General features: G+C 38.8%; 1 protein-coding gene across 3 annotated transcripts; it reads right to left on the bottom strand.

The window, feature by feature from the left end:
* Positions 1 to 734: 734 nt before the first annotated feature.
* ZNF507 (zinc finger protein 507) lies at positions 735 to 23,059 on the bottom strand. 3 transcript variants are annotated; one of them, XM_082063232.1, is made up of 7 exons: positions 22,843 to 23,059; positions 17,906 to 20,037; positions 16,636 to 16,741; positions 10,877 to 10,991; positions 7,936 to 8,040; positions 4,869 to 5,003; positions 735 to 4,736 (listed from the first exon to the last, which is right to left on the bottom strand). In XM_082063232.1, exons 2-7 carry the CDS (start codon positions 20,030 to 20,032, stop codon positions 4,379 to 4,381), a joined length of 2,946 nt encoding a protein of 981 aa, XP_081919358.1. In that variant the 5' UTR covers positions 20,033 to 20,037; positions 22,843 to 23,059; the 3' UTR covers positions 735 to 4,378. The 3 variants fall into 3 exon arrangements, with proteins under 3 accessions (XP_081919358.1, XP_081919359.1, XP_081919360.1); XM_082063233.1 differs by having other exon boundaries at positions 22,958 to 22,996; XM_082063234.1 differs by lacking the exon at positions 7,936 to 8,040.
* Positions 23,060 to 23,348: the final 289 nt, after the last annotated feature.

The following is a 23,348-nucleotide window of genomic DNA, read 5'->3' as shown; positions in this document are numbered from 1 at the left end:
GAGAAAATATGAAAAAGCTGTAGGACACAGCATTCTGTAGCATTGCATCTAAACCCATTTGTAGTTCCAGCTTTTTTTACTTCAACATATTTGGTCCAGGGCCATAACAGTAACAACAAAATGAAATCAGATAGTCTGTCTATGTAAACAGTAAACCATGGGAATACCAACAATGGGTACTCTGGTGGTACTTTCTCTTTTCTCTCCTTGCTGGCCAACTGAGTTAGACTTTGTGTTCTGGTGTGATGTTTTTTTTTTTTCCTCCTGATAAAGATGGGAATAAAAGCTCCAACAAGGCAAAGAGATAAGCTGTAGGTTTAAAATTAAGTTGCAAGATATATTTTAGCTTATGTGATAGATAAGCAAGAGTCAATCACCTGAAAAAAGCTGCATAAGGCTTTCACTCCATTTAAATTCAGGAAAAACTCCCACTAGCTTCATTATGAATTTTGAAAGTGCAGTTCTGTCCTTCAGCATTGTCCCATCAGAACTGCATGCAGGCTTACAAATATTTTTACTTAAGAGTCTCATATTTCATTGCTACAGTTACTTTTATAAAACTTGTATTAGCAGTATTAAAACTATAATAACGTGACACACGAGTGAGATATGGCAGTAAAATATTTCAAATGCTTTTCAGTTTAAACAGATTACCATCTCTCTAAACACTGGGACAGTGTTTTGAGTTTTCCATATTCATATGTCATACGGGTCAAATAAAAGTGACTAAAGGGTTTAACAAAAAAAGTTTATTACCAAAATACAATATTAAAGTCAATACGTGACAAACTCCTGTAAAGCAAAATAAATTATTCTAACGTTGTACAGTATTTCAGAAGGTAGTTAAAGTAGTACTACAGACTTTGCTTCATAGTTCCAAACAGTCGTCTATCAGGAACACAATCCTAGAGAGAGCTTAAGGCATGCAGCTTAATGTGCTGGATAATTTTATAAAACAAAAGTCATCCTATTTAATAAGATACAGTATCAGAATTAACTGCAGTCTTTACATGTCAGTTTTCTAAATTTTTTTATACTTTGGCTATAAAAGCAGTGCCATAGTGTTACAATACCTTTTCTTAAAAAAATACATGTACCCATGTCCATGAATATCAAATGCAAATGTAAACTTCTATTAAATATATCTTAACAAATGTTACTTTGAGCACCAACTGTACATTTTAAAAAATGATTAAATAAGTGCTTCTGAAAGAGGAAAATACAATAACTGACTGAATCCCACTCTATTTTTCCAGGCCAAGCATAAATTGGAAAGATGAAATATGCGCCTATTTATCAGTATAATCTAGTAGGAAGGAAGTTTTCTCTTTAGTAGAAGTATAGGCATTTAAAACAAAGCTGCAAGTTACAGTTCATATCACAGAATAAAATACAATTTAAACAAACAGGAAGGGAGCAGCCAATCATCTGACAGTTCTGTGATGTAAGATCTGAAAATATTTTAAAGCTTAAAGAAAGGGGAAGACCGCAGTATTGGTGACTTTGAAATGTGCTTAAAACCCCCCATACATAACATGCAACCAAGCCAACCATACACTTTCTAAAGCAAATAACCTGAGGAATAATTTCGCTTTCAGAAAAATTAAGCCTGTAATTACTTCACATGCAGAACTTCTGATGAAGTCCATGGGAATCGTGAGTGGGTAACTCCTGGTAAGCACCATGGAGACAGTTAACAAAAATCGCTGTGCATATGGGAAATAATTATTTGTTGGCATTTGTTAGGACTGATCGTGGTTTGTTAGAGGCAACTGGCTTTCTACTATCTTATAGGAGCACACGATCAAAAATAAAAAAGCAACAGGATGGCAAAGAACAACTGTGAATAGACACATCCTGCTTAGGAATCCCATTACAACGGGTCCTGGTGCATTGTACTTAATGCTGCAAGTGAGGCTTGCGCATACACCCGAACTGTCAATTTTGATTCAAGATTACTTGCTTTTTATGTCTTGGTTCACTGCCATCTCCTTCTTAGCTTATGAATGCAAGTTTCTTACCTTTTTATCTTTCACTAGCTGAGCAACTTCAAAATAATTATCCCTTTACACAAAAATAACGATGTGGCAAAATATTGTTTCTGTGAATACTGATGGGTAGTTTAACATTAAAGGTAAAAAGATATCTGTAGTAATTTTTTCAACAAATGGGATCTCTGAAGCAGAAACTTTAGATATATTCAAGATAATGTACTATTTTCTCATCAATTCTATATTGAAGGTAAAATAAGACAGTGTGAATATCCCAGTTTACTATCTCTAACTGAATTGGAGATCATGTAAATAAACCATGTTTTTCAAATGTAAAATCCATCTGTACGGATACGAAAAATAACTGAAAAGAATGTCTACTTACTTCACATATGTATTTAAAACACCTCAAATATCTGAAACAAAAATGCTTTGACATTCTATCCTGACCAATTTTTATAGCAAAATGCGTACTTTCTGCTCTCGCATTTATAATCAAAATAATAGATATTTAACCCCCAAAAACAAGTCAAATTGAGGATATTACTTGAAAAAAATATCTTAAAATGTACTTGTAATCTTCGTGCCTTTACCACGGCCTTCAGGTTTTATGCTGTTTCATAAATTTATACCAAGCCTTGTTGTCTTTTCCTGGTCAATGATAGTGCAATAGACTGTACACTACATATGCCACCTTCTTAGATTTACAGTTGTAGCTTATTTCTACGAGCAGAAATGTATAAACAGGAAGTAACCACAAAATACTATTTTCCTATAAGTAAGTTGTTTTTTAAGTAATGAGCTACTAAAAATCAGGTAACTGCATCCCCGTGCCAGGAACCAGGCATGCTTCATTCAAAGCAAAAATACATGACCAAACTAGAAAGTTTAAATCTGGCTGCGCAGGGGCTGCTTTGGACGTGCAACGACTTCACTTGATTGATGTATTTGAAACAATTTAAGTAGCCCACTTTATAAATAACCTAAACAAAGCTGCCAGGCAATTAGCCAATACAATAATATCCCAAACAGATACATAAATGAAAATCTTCTACTCCAAACTGCTGTAACTTACTTAAAAAAAATCAATCAAACAACCAACCAGAAAAAAAAAAAGCACTGTAGTTTTAGCAGCTAAAGGCTTTAAAAGGGAGAGATTTCTATGTGTTTCTTCGAAAAACAAAGTAATCCCTAACTCCCTTTATGAATCCATATTATATGCACTAGTAAAATTTATTCTACAAGTGACTGGATACCGTTTTTGCTTAAAATATTCTTTGCTTTTTTTTTTTTTAATATGATTTTCTACAGGAAGGTTCCTCTGTCTTTCACTGAATTATTTCTACAGTTACAGCTCTGACAGACAAATGGGAAATTTAGACAGCCAGTGGGATTTCCAAGAGCTCCAAAGCATTTCTCAAAATCCTACTTTGTGCTCACCTACATCTTTAGGAATCTACATGGGTTTAATCTACATCTCTTTGTGGCAATTATTGTTAATATCTTGTTCTTATTAAAAACATTGCTCATACGTACTGCAAAGTAATCACCACAAATTTAAAGTGACATAAGACAAGCTTTTTTTTTAAAATAGTTCTGCTGAAAGCATCAAGCAAACCATTAAGAAACAGCAGGTCATTATTATAAAGGATTTTTTACACATTATCAATTTGAAAGATAGCAATTTTTTAGTTAGGACCCGATCAGACAAATAGTTATTAGCAAAATGTTTCTAGGGGCCTCAGCTCCCGCTGCTCTAAATTGCTAGAAAGGATAGCGGCCTATGTTGAAGGACGACTTGGAGTTTGTAAGGCCTTAAAAACAGATTGGGAAAACCGAAATGCCTGTGTGTGCATGCAAGCACAGCCGTGCCCTCACCCACGCCCCGCTCCCTGCTTTCCAGAATCCCGGCAGCAGATTTTATGAGATCACACTGTAAAATCTGTATCTGGTCTGTTGCCAGTTTCAAAAAGGAGGGTGAAAAGTTCTTTGCTGAAATACTTGGAAAATAACAGAGGGAGGAAGCAAAAAGCATTTCAATTGATACAAAGCTTTCATACCTTTGGGTTTTAACGTACTGTACTAATGCATTGTTACTGACTAGTACCTGACAACAGAAAAGACAACCCAACAATCCAACGTTCTTGGCACCATATAGAGAAATAACAGGTAAAAAGGGATCGTTCTATTCCTCATTTCTTATATTTATCTCTTAAATGATTCATTAGTCCCCGGTTAAAATATTGTACTCCTACTGAAAGAAGGACTCAGGATGGGAAATCAAGTTTTGCTTGCAATTCTTCTCTTTAGCAAGTTTCTCAGGCAAAAAACAGCAAAGAAAGAAAATATTTACTCTAGGAAACCCTCTCATTAACTTACTGCTTCACCTAGTTTATGCTCTGAGTTGTGCCGTGGTCCTTATTTAGGATGATGTTTATGATTTCACCCTCATGTTCTTTCATATGATCCAGCAGGTTTTCTTTGTTGGTAGACTCAAAACCACAAATGCAGCAGCAGAAGAGAAGAACACAGTATTCTGTGCCAAGATGGGGTAGAGCGGAGTTCTTATCTAAACTGCATGAGGTATTCATCAAGTTAGGTTTTGCATTTTCATCAGAACCTGAAATTTCATTCGTAGTCTGGTTAATAGACTCTGTAAAAGACACCAGGTTGTCTGAACTTCCTAGTACTGTACTTTCATCTGTTTTTTCTAATACGGTTTTGTCAGGAAGCTGTCCTTGAAACCTGAAATAATAATAAAAACCAAAAAAATATCAAAAGGTACAGTTGTTGCTTTTGACAGGGACTTTATTTTGGATCAGAGGTGGGTCCTTCAAAATTTCTAGAAGATAGGGCTGGAAGGTAAATCAGACATACCTGCTGCTTTGTGAAATTGCATCATTAATAGCCTTGTTCACTTGTTCATAGTTATAGTTTTGGTCACTTGCATGTTTCCACATGTGGGACTTGAGGGATGGAGGATGGCTACACACATATCCACAGAGAGAACATCTAGGGAAAAAAAGTGGAGAAGGAAAAAAGGGAAACATTTTGAATTTAAATTTTACTAGTAATTGATTAGTTTTTCCAAAAGGCTGAGTAAACAGAGAGATACCTGTCAATTCATGGTTCCCCTTTTCAGTTTCATAACTCACTCAAGTTAGTTTGCAAACTTTCATTCTGAATTGTATGACTATTTTCAGCGTCTTAGAATTTTTAAGTTTGTTTTTTTTTCCGACTTCTTAAATGAATTAAAATCTTATCTGTTTGGCCTGTTAAAACTGTTTCAATACTGCAAAAATGCAATAGTTCTGATGGCTGCGGAAACATGGAGTCCATCAGCGTGGTATCTGGTGGGCAGGGAGTGAGCTCTCTTTGCCATTGCTCTGAACCAAGCAGGAGCTGTGTAATTAGCACTGATTATTTTAATTGAACAAAAAAAGCCTTTCCTGGTGTAGCATGTATTGGTTCATTTAATGATCACAGAGCTGTTCAAGTTGGAAAGGACCTTGAAGAATAAATCCTATTTACATAGAGATGTAGTGTATATTTACAGATACAACTCAAGACTGATCAAATCCCATAGGACTTTTTTCATACATGAACATACAACAAAGGAGGTTTTTAACAAGTGTTTTCTAAGATGATAAATTAGTCATCTCAGCGTGAAGGAGATGAGTGACACTGCATGACATCACTCCAGAGCAGAACAGTCCTCATGGTAAAGGTGTTGTAGCTCCTTGTCTTTTGGACAAGAAAACTACTTTGCTTAGCGAACTGCTACTTTGGAAGTCTGCAGTTTCACGTGGAAAAGGCCAGGATCAAATTTTTCTAGAAACTGGAGGTGACCTATTCTAGTAAATTATAGCTAGGAATGCATCTCAGTCCATCTCATTCCTCAATGAGAGTAAGATGTTTTCTGCTCAAGCAATGTGATCCTGATATGCTACACTGAGTCTGTTAAAATTACTATGACGCTACAAAGTTTTTGGAAATTTTTCAGAAATAGACCTGGAAACACGTATAGGCCTACGTAAAACAGCGTTACACGCTACAGTTCAGTAAGGTTTTACCATCTCCCTTAGTGGCAGTAAGATATAGTCCTTAAATGCTTTGCAAATAATCATATACAGGAAACTATTTCTGCTCAGTAGAAGATGGTGGAGAATAGCAAAAATCTCACAAGTTAGGTGAAGGCATGGTACGGTACCTTGCTTATGTAGCAAGATAATTCTGTCCTGCTGAGGAACAACAGGCATGTCCTTCTAACTCACTTTTCTCTATTATTTGATTTGGAATGTACTGTCCTATTTTTTTCCTTCTAATTTGAAGGCTAGTAAAGAAAGTGGATGCTTTCAAATATAGGCAAATTCACTTTCAGGTTGAGAATCCTAATATTTCTAGTAAGGCTGTTGCAAAACAATGCCATCATTAAAAATAAGGTAAAGCAGACCTTATAGTTAATTAACAGATAAAATTAGGCCAAAATTATGTTCTTTTACATAATACAGAGATCAACAAATAATCTTAATTCCATTCTATTTGCACGGGTATTCCACTAGTCGTCTTATACACGTGATTTTTCTGTGCCACTAACAGTGGTCAGTGGGTTGGTAACACAGTGAATGAAGTGACAGTTCAGTGTTTGTTTTTTGTCCCCTTTCAATTGCAGTCTTGTTTTTTGAAGTACATTGGTTTACTCAGGTGATTTACTAATCAGATTTACTTTGCTGAGAATAATATCATGAGCCAAATGCTGGCGACTGCTTTAGACACAGAAACTCAACAGCTTTTAGCCTGATGTGCTACACTTGCAATCACATAGTTAATGTATAGTTACATTATATGCAAGGCATTCCCAGAGAAACAAAATTATTTTACCATTGAGTTTAGTAGTAGAATCTTTTCAATTCTACAGCATGATTTGCCCTACTGGTTGGCCTACGTTGAATTATTAAACTTTACTGTTCAAGTGCATCCTGAACTGATCTACTGAAGAAACAATTATCTTGCAGCTTTTGATGGGCTATTTCTTTGGGGACCAAAGTGTGGAGGTTTTCAGTAACCCTAAGAGCACTCAGCAATACTGTATCAAATATGACAGGAGAGCAAATAGAACGTAGTGCTACTAGGAACATTTTGGGGAAAAATGCAGTGGAAAGACTCTGAAGTTGTAGAAGCAGATTTTATTGAGAAGAAACCCGTATGTGAATATGCTTTATTTGGATTCTTCCTATTGCCTTTAAAATCTTCCACTAAGAAAAGTTCAGTATATTCCTGATTTTCTTTCCTTCCCCAGCTTCTATTTTTTGTTGCAAATTAGTAGCAAACAGTTGCACATATTTGTGCCAACTTTCTCATATATATATGTATGTATAAAACCCATATATTTATGGACATACTACAAAGGACACAACTCACTTAAACATAATGACTGTTTGTACCAGTTCTTAACTAAGGCAGTGTGATGCCAATCTGGATTCTCACTAACATGTGTACAGTAAAGGCTGTGCCTAGACTAGGATACTAAACAAAGCCAGAGAACATTCCTGGGTACTGGAATTTAACAATCTATAATGTTAAATGTTAGAAGCCTCCTGGGCATGATTTTGGCACATGGATTCTCCCAAACAATTCCAGGCAGGTTTCGGTAATTAACACGATCCAGAAACTACTTGCAATAGACAGTATATGTGCAACCACCCCATTCTGGAAAGAAAAAGCTGAATACTGTACCAGTGGCAGGTCATGGCCATGTTTAACGAGCTGGCACAAACATTACCTGGGAATGCCATATCAAATCTCTTTCTCTCAAAAAAAAAAGTCACTGAAACAAAGAATTAATCTAGGAGGGAAAAGAATAGAATCTGAACTCTGCTTTCTATCTTAGCATAACAAAATTGCTACTATCACAGCTTTTTGCCAAATTAGAACTGTTACATACTTGTACTGTTCCATTAGCTGCACTGCCTGATGCTCCTGGGGGTGGCGCCTCATATGGCATTTCAAGCTATTCATATTTGTGGTGGCGAAGTCACATACTCGACATCTAAAGAGACAACAAGAAGTAAACTAAACTGCTAATACTATTCCAGAAATAAAAACCTAAGAGAAAGCAAAGGTAACTGGAAAGACTACAGCTGAAGACTGTCAATATTTACAGAAGTCCAAGTGATGAAGTTTTCAGCCTTGAGAATCTTTTGCAGTCCAAAAAAGCTTTCATCTTTGAGCAAGAATCACGAGGCATATGGACTATGTTCTTTCCTGACATCTGTCCTGCCACCTCTACTGAAGCTGGTGAGCGTCACAAAGCGTAAGGGAGCTGTGGATGCGACTGAACGGGTGCAGCCCTGATGCAGATTTCTTGGCTGTTTTGCAAGGGCAGATTATGACCATAAGAGCTATAGGGGACACAGTGTACTTAGAAGTGAGTCTTGTTCCTCAAGAAGATGTGTTCTACTTAATGCATTCTAAAAGTAATAAAATGTCAAAGTTTCAGACCATTTTACCTGAAACAGAAGTCAGGGAGAGGATGAACACATTTAGATTCAAGTGCCCTAAGACAAGTGTGTGACACCATGCTGTCTAAAATTTTATTTTTTACTTCTGTCACAATAACTTTGTATACAAACAATACATAAAACAGTCTGGATCTAGATTTAGATACCTGGACTTAGATCTCAAAGTACTAGACAAAATACTATGCTACTCATAAATACCAATATCACACAAGCTTCCTCTGTAAAATATTTTGAAATAAAAGCCATCAAACTCGGCTCAAACTCTGTGTCTTTATTAGGACTTTAGTTGCTTCTTTTTTTTGAAATGGTAAAATGTGCAGTATTTACTAAGTCTGGTCTATAGTGTGAAACAGTTGGAGACTGCAGGATACTTGACATTACTTCCTTTTTTTTTTTAAAAAGGACTTAACTGTGCAGTATTAGAATTCAGAAGGTATTGAATCTGCAAAAATGCATAACTGGAGGCTCTACGGTTTAATTTCCAGCATTTTTTGTCAAACAACAACAAAAAAGTTTACGGTTATAAAATCGGCAGCAATACAGCAGGTTGCTGTCTCATACTATGAAAGGTTGAGGAATATGTGTTTCATAAGGAGAGAGGTTCTCCTTCCCCTCTACTCTGCCCTGGTGAGACCACATCTGGAGTATTGTGTCCAGTTCTGGGCCTCTCAGTTCCAGCAGGACAGGGAACTGCTGGAGAGTGTCCAGCACAGGGCAACAAAGATGCTGAAGGGAGTGGAGCATCTCCTGTGTGAGGAAAGGCTGAGGGAGCTGGGGCTCTGGAGCTGGAGAAGAGGAGACTGAGGGGTGACCTCATTAATGTTTACAGATATCTAAAGGGTGAGTGTCAGGAGGATGGAGCCAGGCTCTTCTGAGTGACAACCAGTGATAGGACAAGGGGTAATGGGTTCAAACTGGAACACAAAAGGTTCCACTTAAATTTGAGAAGAAACTTCTTCTTAGTGAGGGTGGCAGAGCCTGGCCCAGGCTGCCCAGGGGGGTTGTGGAGTCTCCTTCTCTGCAGACATTCCAACCCGCCTGGACACCTTCCTGTGTAACCTCATCTGGGTGTTCCTGCTCCATGGGGGGATTACACTGGATGAGCTTTCCAGGTCCCTTCCAACCCCTGACATCCTGTGATTCTGTGAAATACTATAAATACTGGATCTTTATGGTTTTTGGCTGTGGTTTAAGTATCATACCAGGCCTGCAGATCTGTCTACAGGGTTTATGAAAAAATAAGAAGAAAAGCAAGCCAGATCAGTAGGCTTAAATTTAGAATGCAGCAGTCTGTATCACCAATGGAAAATTTTCAAGGGTTCCCAAATCAAACAGGCTGGATAACACCAATCCAGAAAACTACCATATAGAAGACACTCTACAGTATCTGCTGTTCCAACCCCACTAAATAACAAATAACAACAATAGGGAAGACTCTGAGGAGAAAAAAACCAAACTATTTGTATTCCACATTTGCTCTCTGGGCAAACATCTTGCAAATTTTTGCTAGTGTTATGGGATATCATTACAATGCATAAATCAAAACACAACATAGCTTCTTGGTTTGTTTATCCAAAAGAGAACTCAGCAATTTAAGGTGTTGAGTTTCCAGAATTCGTATTAAAAAGGTAGACATATGTTAGCTAAAAAATTCCATTAACTCAGGTCTAGTTTCCAGCCACTAGAGAGGGACAAAGATCCACACTGAATGAGCATAGATGGAATTTGCAGGAATTTATACAGCAACCAACAGACAAATGCATGATTTATTTTTCTGCTGGGGACCTGAGCTATAGTATTACATGTGATTTTAGATATCAAAGTTCATATATAAATCAATATAACATCTGTGTGGAAAAGTTATAAAATCTGATCCTAGGTGAGAGTGTTAATACTGTTTGAAACGTTTGAAAAAGATGACAGGACTGGCAACAAGATAAAGGGGAGAATTTTGCCACACTCTTTAGAAGCCAATGTGCAAAGAAACAATATGACAATGGAGAACACTTTGCAATAAAGCAAATCCAAAATGAACTAAGGTGTGCAAGGAGTTAAAGAAATGTATTATTGACCAAAGTTCAGTTTTACAATGTAATTATTTCTCTTTCCACATCTGAATGCTTCAAACTAAAGACAAGCAGTAGACTGCTCTAGCAAAAGATGCATCCAGGAAAAATTAGCAAATCTTAATTACATAGTTTGAGTCATCCAGCAAGGGTGGCTCCTTCAAATTAGCAGTAAAATTAGGTAATTGAAATTCTTTTAACAATATCTTCAAAATTCGATGAGCAATTAAGTAACCCTTTTAGTTAAAACAAGTAAACCAAGCATGTGGCATTAGCCAGTAATAACTGAGACACTTACCTATATGGCTTATCGGAGTTATGAATTCGTCTGTGATTTCGTACACCAACGTAAGTTGTGCTGGTATAGTCACATACATCACATCTATACAGTTTCTGAACTGAAGTCTTATTTCCTATATGGAACAAAATCCATTATTTTAGAGAGTTGCATTCAGCATTGTAAGAAGTTCTCAGATGATAATTTCAGCACAATTGAATTATGAAACATGAATTATTTCTCTCTATGCGGACACTTCCCTTCTTCCTGCAGTTGGGTTAAAATCCTGTGTTACAGCAAAAGGTCACAAAATGTGGAAACTGCTGAACCCCTGAATCAAATCAAAGGAAAAGATGGGCATTGAGAAAGGACAAGTTTCCAATGGCAAACATAGAAAAACAAAAGGCCTCCCAAAGCATCTAAAGCCTCTTTATCATCCACATATGCTCACACTTTCAGAAGGATCTGAGATGATTAAAAAAATAGATACTGACCAGATGTGTTAAGAAATAATTTGGAACTTCTCCAAATTACTAAAAAGCAATTGTAACAAAACTATTTTTTTTCCTTTCCAGAATGAAAGAGAATCTTGAAAAATTAATGGTTGCAGAGACAACGGCTAATGACTAATTTAACATGGGAAAATGTGTGCCCATAAGTGCAGTTTGAGTATTTTTGAGATGTGTCTAGACTTGAACAGCCCTATTCCTGCTCCCTCATTGAATAATGGAACTGCTTTGGGTTAAAATATTAACATTTGGGAAGAGGGATAGTATTTATTGTGTAGGTCATTTTCCCATTCCAGCCCACCGTGCAGCCTTCATGCACTCGCCAATGGCGAGAATGGCAGAAACATGAAGGAACACCCAGGTTGCAGCTGTTTAAATCAGCGCTACTGCCAAAAGAAACATCAAACTAAAATCAAAGGGTTTTCCTTCTGTATCCAACCTCTTCACTAGCCTAAGTCATTGGACTTTTTTTCCCCCCAAGTACAAGTAAGGTGCTCAAATTAATTTTATCTTTACACCAAATTCTTATTAGCTGGCTGAACAGTCAAGCCATTACTCTCATTTATGTAAATGGGCTTTGAAGAAACTCTGATAGAGATCCTTGGAGAATTTCTGTGGTGGCTAAAGATCACTACTAAAGTACATCCCCAAACCAAAATAAATATACAATTCAATAAATAAGGTGTGGGTGACAAAGTCAAGCTCAAATCTTGCAAGAACAGACTTCAGAAACTCATGCTCATATGAGGCACATCTCCAGCACAAACAAATAATTAGTTTGTGTTTGAAGGGGTTTACTACTAGTAGGATCCACCAGAAGACCCTAGGTGGGACAGAAAAAGTTGTATTAGCTGCATGGGTTTTAGTAGACAGTGCCTTAGGAATTCTGATAATATCAGCAGGTGATCTGCTTCCCAGGCCTCCCAGCTCCTCCCCAAACCAAAAATAACTCACCTCCCTAAAAAATATAAGTTCTGATGTCCCAAATAGGAATTGTGAATCCTGAAGAATTCTGTGAAAGGCTTGTCAAGGGCACTGATGGCCCGTGTTAAAGTGAGAGGAGGGTTTCCACTGTTCACCCTGCACAGTTTGAAAAGACAGCCGAGCTTGAAATTTGAAAAGAGTGACTCCAAAAAGATGGAAAGCAGACACATCTCTGCTTAGGTCCAAATACCATGAACCTCTTTCCAGTTTGGAGTAAGAAAAACTGAGTGAACCTCCCTCCTTTATCACTTCCTAAATTTTTAGGTGAAGAAGGGAGGAATTAGACAAACAGATTGAATTCAGGAGGACCTGTAGAGTTTATCTTGAAAAGAGAAGTTCCATCTCCTAAATCCAAAATACTGAACAGATTTTGTAAAGATAATTTTGTTCTGGAGTTTCCTCTTGATTATGCTGGATTCCAATAATCCAGACTGAATCTTTTCATTATCAAAGCAGTAATTAACAATCTTTCTGGTAAAACTCCTCTAAGGAGACATTGCAGAATAAACCAGTAGCACGAGTCATCCAAAATGGAAGTTCAACTTTTCACTTTGATATTTTCTTTTCCCACAGGTGGGCACTGAATTAAGTAAAAAAGAAGTTATAGATCTATTCTTCTGATACAGTCACACAGCTAACTTAAACAGTCAGTGACAATCACCACTAATTAAACTTTCACTCCAAAATCCAGCACTTCTGGTTCAAGATGCAAAGTAATTAGGTAGGGCTGATAATCCCAGAGGGCTATTCTGAAGAATACACAATATGATATATTGAATAAAATAGCAATCTGAATACAAACACAGTCTGAAATAAAATTTGAATAAATCCATGTGTACCAAGATAGCAGGAAAAATATTTTATATTTTTACTTTAGAACATGACAGAGCACTCACTCTTGTAGCATTCTTATAAAAATAATATGGAAGTAATATGTACCATGAACTCTTTGTGAGTCAGCTTTAAAGCAGAATATATCAGAGTTCTCCCTTTAGATTTTTTTTTCTTTAATGTAAATTATCAAAACAATGTTAATTATATGCTTGGAGACTTTGGAATTTATATTTCTACAATGATTCTTTTATGTATGTACATTTATGCAGAAGACCTCAAATGAATACAAAGACACTGGGCTGCAGATCTATGGGAGAAGAGGGGTTGTGTGAAGGTTGAGCTATTGCATCCTCTACTTGAATGGCTTTTCCATCTTAAATTCTGCAGCTACACATGTAGGAGCAACTACTTATACCAATCACTACTTTATATTTATTCCTTCAACAAAATGCACATAAATTATAATAAATCACATACTCTCTGGCTGTAGTGAAATAGCAGTTGTGTCCCCCACCCTCTCTGACAGCTTCTGTCTTCTGGGTTTGGGGCCTTTTTTGCTTTCTGGATGGAGGATACCAGTTCTCTTTAAAGTGAACATGGAAATGACAGATCTTTGTTCTGGCGCAGTAACAGGTGCTCCTGTAATGCTGCTGATTACCCTATTCCTTCATTATTAGACATTTACAATCTGATCACATCCGGTGTCATAATGCTCCCTTTTAATTTATTATACAACCATGATGAATAAAGAGACTTTTAGGACTAACTCTTTCATAAACAAGAAATGAAACTGTTCCAGCTCAGGCATCTTTCACATAAACAGATGCTATGCCATAAACTCCTTTGTTTTGTGTCGCTTTATAGGGATGACATCTGTTTGACAAGGGATTGTTGTACTGCAGTGGTATTGCAATTTGATTATAAATTGATTCTGAAATAATTTAAGCATTCCACAGTATGAGTTAATAAAAGTTTAAAAGGAGAACTGTTTGCATTCAAGCCACATTGCTGAATTTCATGTGGGGTAAACAATCAATCAAAGTGTGTGGCTGTAGCACTTTTATAAGATAATAATGAGCCAAAAGATATTTTAAAAAATCTGAAGTAATTAAATTGAAAGCAGTCAGTTTGCTTGAACAGAGGCTCCTCTTTCATGGAAGTTACGTTACAAGATGAGGATATAAACTCTAAAACCACCTTATTAAAACATACTGGTTTCAAAAGCAGACAGGCATCTTGATTTTCAGTCACCAAAACAGGGTGTTAGCTCAAAAGGTACAGTATTCCCAAAAATCTGATATGTTTCAGACGTTGCAAGTTAGTTATTCCTGTATCATGACATCTTTAAAAATCTTGGTTTAAAACAAAGGAACCATTCTAAGAACTAATAGTCCAAGTTGTGGTCACAGATGTTTGTAACCAGCTAAACTAACAATATTTTATTTCCTATCACTTCCATCACAACATTAATGCTATTTCTTTTGAAAGAAAACAAAACCAAACCTACTTAACAGGAACCATTCCCACTACCACCAGCCTGTCTTCTCTCAGCCCAACCTCAGACGGGTATCTCAGGCATTCTGTAGCACTAAAGATCACTGTCCTGAATTGAAATGCCTTTGGCAATGATGGTAGCGAAAAGGAGTTAGGAAGGGTCATTTTACCTGAAGGTGATGAAGTAATTAACTTTCACATTTCTAACTTGTATACTGAAAGCCAGAAAAAGAGGCAGCATGAGCTGACAGCAGTGAAGAATCACACAGAATCGCAGAATGTTAGGGACTGGAAGGGACCTCAAAAGATCATCCAGTGCAATCCCCCCATGGAGCAGGAACACCCAGATGAGGTTACACAGGAAGGTGTCCAGGCGGGTTGGAATGTCTGCAGAGAAGGAGACTCCACAACCCCCCTGGGCAGCCTGGGCCAGGCTCTGCCACCCTCACCATGAAGAAGTTTCTTCTCAAATTTAAGTGGAACCTCTTGTGTTCCAGTTTGTACCCATTACCCCTTGTCCTATCACTGGTTGTCACCGAGAAGAGCCTGGCTCCATCCTCCTGACACTCACCCTTTAGATATCTGTAAACATTAATGAGGTCACCCCTCAGTCTCCTCCAACCTAAAGAGCCCCAGCTCCCTCAGCCTTTCCTCACACAGGAGATGCTCCACTCCATCATCTTTGTTGCCCTGCGCTGGACTCTCTCCAGCAGTTCCCTGTCCTGCTGGAACTGAGGGGCCCAGAACTGGACACAATACTCCAGATGTGGTCTCACCAGGGCAGAGTAGAGGGGAGTTAAGACGTAAGGATCTCACTTTATTCTGACACGTACCATGTTGCTTTGGACAAATCATTAATGCTTCAAGGCGTCCAGCCTGGCTCATGCTGGTTAGAACCCTTTTTCACAAGCAGTTGCATTAATTTCAATGATTACTTTCACACTCACTGTGTTCAGCTGTAGAGGTGAGAGTAGAACCCAGAAATTCCAACTGCAATCTAAGTATTATTACAGTGCACATTTTGCTATCTTAAACCAATGAGAGACTACAATCAAGACAGAAAAGAGCAATGTACTCAAAATGGAAATACTTCAGCCAACAATTTTTCAGAGGTGATAAAATTAACAGCATTTTCTCACAGTGCTCTAAAATTGCAAAATACTAATAATTACAGTGTTGCCTTCAGAAGATAAATGCTGTAAATATTTTCAGGAACTTTAACTCACCAGAGAAGAGGATCCATTAAAGGTGCAATAATAAATATCGGGCCTCCAGGATACCCAAAGGATTTTAAGACCACATTTTCTCCTAAACTTCAAAGTCTGGCTGTTTTTCCCCTATTTTGCTAACTGAACACATCAAGGGTTTAGGTCTTGTTGTTGTTTTTAAAACAAACACTATTAAATTATAAGCAGATACACAGTTAAGCAAACATTCAGAAAATGAATACCTACTGTTACCCTGGCAACCGTCACAAATACAGGTTGCATTTTTAGAATAGTTTATATTTGCCTCTCTGGAGCTAAACCAAATGACTCATTTTGGACATTACCATAATTATACAGGAATTTCTACACACAGAATGGATAGTATTGTATGTATATGCTGACAGCAACCTACATGACCACAGTGAGTTTAAAAGAAGCTTGCTTTTCTTTACTGTAGGCAATTTGGAAAACACTGTGGCTGCTGAAAGAAGGAGAAAAAGATTGTTTTTCCTTAAAAATTCAGAGTAATACTCCATACCAGTTGTTTTTCTTAAGAAGAAGTACAAGGTCAAATTACAGGGGCTAAAAATGTCCTACCTACCAATAAATGTCAGTAAGGTATCTCAAAACCAACCATGTAAGTTTTGCACACTGAAGGAGAACATTATGACCAGTTTTACACAAATATAGCAGGCAGAAGTAATGTTCTGAGTGACTTTTTCTTACTTCAAGTACTAAATATAAACAGTACCTTCTCTTTCATCTGCTTCATTGGAAACTATTAGTTTGTTAGATGTAGCTGTCGAAAAGATATCTGGAAGGCTGTGTTGTTCTCTTTCATGATTTCGCAGTTGGCTCTGAAAAAACAATTTCCCATGTTTAAATATACACAACAAACATACACTACATATTGCAATCATTTGTGACATTGTTACTCAAGTTTTAATGACAACTGTTATAAAACATATTTTAACATATATACAGATTATATACAGGCAATTTTACCAGAAACAAAACAAAGTAAATAATTTAATTAATAACATAAAGGATTGATGAGAGTGACTGAGAGCATTATATGATTTGTGTTTATTTAGAAAAAATATTTTCTTCTTCGCCGTTTCCCATAGACAAGAGGTAAAGTTCTTTCTCCAGAATGATACTCCAAAAGCAATATTAAATTAGAAGTTAGAGGATGGCTTGTGTGAAAATTGACTCAAATTTCATATTGCCTAGTGACCTAAGAATATGTTATTCCTGTTTCTACTTGTGTGGGGAGGAGAGGGGAGAGCCTTTTGCTACCCACCCTGCACATTTTTTCAAACTAGGACTGAACAACAGTAAATATGGGAAAATTTGTGCTACTGTTGCCTTCGAGAGTTTCAGCTGTAGAGCTAGATACTGATGTTATCTATCCTATATTCCTGAGTACTGGGCTGAGTACACAGGAACAACTTCATCAGAATTAATGCTTAAAACAGTGATTATAAAAATGGCAGAAGTACATCATTCTGCTCTGGTGTGTAACGTTTCAGATCTGAGTTTTACAGAACATCCAGACCACCAGAACACAAGAAAAAATAAAATAATTTCTGCTTCAAAGAGTCCCATGTTACCCCCAAGTGCCACAATTTCTTCTGCATACACTTACAACTAACAGGCATATTTGAGCATTCTTCTAAAGTTTTGACTATTAAGTTCTCTGACGCTTCCATTTCTCACAGTAGCTGCTACACATGGGCAGAAAACCAACATGATATTAACACGTCCATAGGACAGTTCTCAGAAAAATAACTGATGTGAGAAAGCAAGTTTATTTTGGTGGGGAAAGCAGAATAATTATAGCTGAATTGTATATTCAGAAAGTGTTGCTGCCAATAATCCCCAATTGTAATGACAATGAAGCCAGGGTGTCAGACTGAATTGAGTTAGAAAGAGGGATCACCAGTTATTAAAAAAGTAGCAATATACATATATATTTTATATATTTAGCTGGTTTTGACAGGCACAGGAGAGAACTTTACCTTATAATGAAAGGATTCTTCACATTGTTTGCACTGATACATTCTTGTTTTGCAGTGGTTGATCATGTGGCTCTCTAGATCCTTGCTGTTGTCAGCAATGTGTTCACAGATAGGACACTGGTACGGCTGCCGCTGCCGATGGACTCTCAGGTGTTGTTTTATGTACCCTTTATTACCGCTGCTGTAATGGCAGAGGCGGCAGCGGTAGGGTCGATCTACATTAGGTATATATTCTACTAGGTTACTTCCAGGAATATTTGCATCATTTGCATTTTGGCATTGTGCGTTGTCTTGTAATTCTTTCAAGATGTCATCATCAGAAGCATTCTGATCTGTCCTCTCCTTCAGTTTTTCAATGACAGTGAGCAGTGACATACTGATGCCCATTTTAATTGGTGCTTCTGATAACTCTGGCCTTTCTTTCTGTATCTCTACTATTGCACATTCACTTTGGTTTAAGCCACTAAACTCCTCTGAAGGATTCTTAAGTGAGGATATGGCTTTAGAATGAGCCACGCACGGGCCATCAGCTTCTCCCTGCCCTGCACCTGCACCCACAGCATCTTCGCCAGGCAGAGTCCTGAAACCAGACCCTGTTAGTTCTGCAGCTCTGATGGGCATTGTAACAAGAGCTTCTGCAGCTAATGAGTGTAGCCGTAAAGACTCTGAATTTGTCCTTCTTCTAACAGGAGGTGCATTTTCATCAGTCGTTACATTTTTATTAGGGCTTAACTCATTATCTTTCTTCTCGGCATTATTCCATCCTATTATTACTTCCTGCATTTCATCTGAACAATAAACTTCATCAGGTTCTTCACAGGTAACACGGGACTCCTCCAAGATTAGGTTTTTTTCTGTTTCAATGTCAGTGTTCATCAAGAAAGGCTTTTGTAAGACACTTTCTTCAGCACCTGGCAAACGCTCTACTATTACATTAACATGACCCTTTTTATTTGGACTACAATTAATGATTTTCTGTGCTGATGAAAGCAGGCTATCGGCTATCATATTATCCTGTTCTGTATCGGATACAGTCTCCTCTAAAACCTCTGTAGCAGGAGAATGCACTACAGACTGATTTAACATCTCTTCCTCTTTGACATTTGTTCCTGCTGGCAATTTGCATGACAGTTGCTCAGAATTGCAAATCTGAAGCTGAAGAGAATGCTCACTATGGATATCAAGTTCATTGTTTTCCAAAGAAAGAACAACTGTATCCACGCTATGAGGTGTTTGAGTTACAACTGTCTCTGACAAGTTGGTAGTTTCATTTTCTTCCTCAAAGATAGGATAGGAGCAATCAACCTCACCCGCGTGCTTCCAGGCATGTGTTTTCAGCATCCTTTGCTGACCACAGGTGTACCGACAAATTAAACACCGGTACATGCCATACTGCTCGTAAGTATACCATTTCCTCCTACCCATCTCAGGCATATGACTAGACTGAGTTATATCTTTACATTCCAGATTTCCTGTCTGATCAGTTCCTGATTTGACACTTCCTTCCACTGGCCCTTGCAAAAATGAACTTGAGACATTTACACATTGCTGCACTTCTGTCTGGATGCTATTTTTGCCATCATTCTCGTGGCAATTTTGGAAGTGGGATTCAAGTTCTTCTTGGCTTTTAGAAGCAAAATGACATTCTGAGCACATTAATATAACTTCATTTTTCTGCCCATGTTGTTTTATATGTTCTTGTAGTGTTAAAAGAGAAGGTGACAGAAACTTACACAGGCTACACTGGTAGCATGTCACCTTCTTTTTGCTTGGTGGAAGACATTCAGTCACAAAATAATCTGCTTGCAACTCTTCAGTCTTTTGCGTAGCAATAACAGATAGCTCAATTGCTTTAGCTGGGATTTCACAAAGATCGTCTGAGTCAAAGGACTGTGCAGAACCATTACTATGGGAACGTTTTTTCCCTATTAAAAGGCATCTTTGTGACTTCTCATTTTCAACTATTTTGCTGAGTTTCTGGATAACATGGATGAGTGGATCAGTTTTACATTTTCTCTGATCTTCACTGTTCTGCAGTGTTGGGCCAATGACTGTTTCAGAAATCAGCACAGCTTCCTGCTCCCCAATATTTGGCATCAATACCGCAACACTGCTTCCTTCTTCCATAATACCTAGGAGAAACGGTTTTATAAAATATTAAGATATAAAGATGCACAATAATAAAAATACAACCCAGTACTATTTATATTTCTCCCTCTACTAAATGTGGAAGCCTAATGCCACCAACTTTATAAAAACTGTGGTATGGCTACATAAGTAGCCAAAAATTTTGAGAACATTTAGTGGATAGTGTAGATGCTACTCAATACAGCTGGACAGAATAATTCCAAGAGAGCCTATGACTCCAAGCTGGGCAAGAGAAGTATTTTTCAAGTATAGGCTGATTAGCACTGTTACAGCTATTGTCTTTTTCTCCACAAGGACTACACATTTGAATGGTAGACACTTAAATATACCAGTCAATACTAACTGGCATAGTTATGCCTAAAAGCCATGATATGATATGAAAATGTATTCCTAACATACTTATTCTGATATACTGACGTTTCCTAAAGCACATGACAATTTGCAACAACATCATTTACAAAACTAAGTTGTTTTGTTTTGTTTTCCTTGAAATGTTAGGAAAACAAAGTAATTCTGATATTTACTTGCGTTAGTCATGTTGCTATGACTATAATAAAGACCATTCAAGTGTCAAATCATACTTCTTATTATAAATGTCATTTTTGAGACAAGCTACTAATTGTAGCTTTTTCTACAATTCCTTAATTGTAGGGAAAATAAATTGGTACTAAAATTATAGAGTAATTTTTTTCTGTTTTGAGGGAACGCTAAAGGCAATAACTATTTCCACTTCCTTTAACCACATCTAACCATAAACCACAGGCAGTTATGTGGTACTGATGGAGGTTAAATTAGAAACCAATTTGTACAAATTTACATTAAAACATAGTTTGTGATGTGGTCAAATGTGAGGGGTGGAGGAGCTGGACAAAAAAGTCTTATAGTGAAAGTTACTTCTGAAAAAATGTCTAAAAATAACCTCTTCAAGTTCTGCTATATATAGACGCATGTACGTTATACACAATATCTGTTTTTATATAATATATATAACATTTAGAACATAAAGAGATGCCAGATATTTCTTTTTTCACTCATCCTTGAAAATGTGTTCTGAGTTCTTTCATGTGGACTTTTGAAAGGTATACAGGCCAAACCCTCAGCTATTTAATACTTTACACCTTTAGTTGGATCTATCCAAGCAGATTGAAAATGGTGAATACTGCACTGCAATAGTAGATCAATTATAGGAAACAGAAATTAAAAATTAAATATATTTAAAACAAAGAAGTGTCATTTTACGTAAGAGTATACCAAATGGCCTGCTTATTCAATTCAACTTCAGTATTGTCTTATTAACAGGAATCAATGTATGTTTCCAGAGTTATTATTAAACTGAAACACGCAAGTATTTACCTTTTTAAACATACAACTGTAGATGTCTCGATGTGCATATTTTGCTTCAACTTCTATTATTTGGCACAGTATACTGAATGACTATCTATGTGGGTAGGAAAAATTATGCCCCTTTCATGCGATATCTCCAATTATATATTACCTTAAAAGCAGCTTAAGGTTATTATTTGAAAATCATCCTATTTAGGTATACAAACTTTGCTGTTTGTTCCATACCAGCTGTAATATGTTTCACAACCATTATGAAAAGTAAATGAAAGTGCTTTTTCGCCTGAAAGCAGATTTAACATTACATTACGTGCTCAAAGGCATAATGTCTACTTTAAATATTTTCAAATTGAAAACGAGTTAAGGAAAATTATAAGCACATGGTGCTCCTCAGTGCTTTTAAAACTTTGTAAGTAAATGCTAAATAGGCAAATATTTCCCCTACTTTTTTTCATCTGAAAGCACCATAGAAACTAAGAGGAAAGATCCTAGATGGGCCATAAAAGAAATGCACTTCCACATACTACTGCTGTGTCACAAATGAAAACACAGAGAGCTCCTCCAGATGTACTGATTTCAGATGCTTGTAGCTGATCTAAGTTATCAGATGTGTCACTATGGTGTATACGTGTTATGTCATTCTCTGATTAGAGTAAGTTTGATGCTTACTGCTGCAGACTTTGGTTTTTAGAGGGAAGATAAGAGCTGCACACAAATATCCGGATTTTAATAACTATATCGCTTATCACTAAGAGCAAAGACGATTCAATCTCCCACGACATAAAAACTTCACGCTGCCAAACGCCTGTGCCAGCACGTACCCTTCACCCAGCCCATCCGGTAACTGAAATGCGGGGTCTGGGATGACAAAGGGGCCCGGAGGGGAAGATCCGAGCCGCGGAAAACGCCTCCGCGCCGCCGGTGTCAAACCCCCACCCGCCAGCCCGGCAGAGCCGGGGCGAGCTGCCCCGGGGCCAGGAAAAGCCAAGCACCGCTTTGCACAACAGCCGAACGCGAACCGGCTCCCGAGGGCAGGAAACTCCACCAGCGGCCGCCCGACGCTGCCAACTGCGGCCCCCGGGACGGCAGCTCGGGGACGTGTGCCCGCGACCCTCCTCCGCGCCTCCTCCGCGCTCCCCGCCGGCCGCACCTGCCGCCGCTCCCCGCCCGGCCTCCGCTTTATAACGCGCAGGTGCCGCGGGCGCGGCCCTCGAGCAGCGGGCCCGGCGCCGCCGGCGGGGCGAGAAGCACCGACCGGCGCTCGGGCTGCCGAGCCGCGGGAAGGCGGTGAGGTGAGTAAGGTGGAAGGCAGGGGAGGAAGGCGGCCGCTGTACGGGCCGACCCGGGGAAGGCTCCGCCGGGAGCCGCAGCCGCCCGCGGCTCCGCACATGGGCTGCGGCGCGCCCCCACCGGGGCCTGCCCGCCCGCCCCCGCGCCTGGCGCCCTACCTGCCGCGGGCCGCCACCGCCGGGCCGCCGCCGCCGCCCGCTCGCCCCGCGGCGTCCGGGGCCCGCCCGCCGTTTCACCGGGGTTTTAATGAAGAAAAAGACTTTTTTTCCTCACCTCCGGCCACCGCTTCAAGATGGCGACGATGGAGACCGTATCACGTGATCGGCGGGCTCGGGTCAGGTGACTGGCGGGTGGACGCTGCCACCGTGCCGCCGACTTCTCGCCGTTGCCACGGAGACGAGCGCGGGCCGCGCCATGGCAGCCGCGTCCCCCCTCGGTACCACAGGGCTGCGCACACCGGGCGGTGGGGCTGTCCCGCCGCCACCGGCCCCGCGCCGCGCCCCAGAAGGCGGGAAGGAGCCGAGTGGCGGTGCGGTTGTGTCCGCTCCACGCACCGCTGCCTCTTCTGAGGCGATGCTGGTGTCGCTGTCTCCATCCGTCCGTGCACGAACTTCAGTGTCCGCTCAGCAGAGACCGAACAACAGCGCGCAGCCGCTCGTGCCGG

The sequence above is a fragment of the Streptopelia decaocto genome, assembly GCF_964273445.1.
Source record: "Streptopelia decaocto genome assembly, chromosome: 11".
Taxonomy (NCBI): Eukaryota; Metazoa; Chordata; class Aves; order Columbiformes; family Columbidae; genus Streptopelia; species Streptopelia decaocto.
This window is presented reverse-complemented; position numbering and strand designations above follow the sequence as displayed.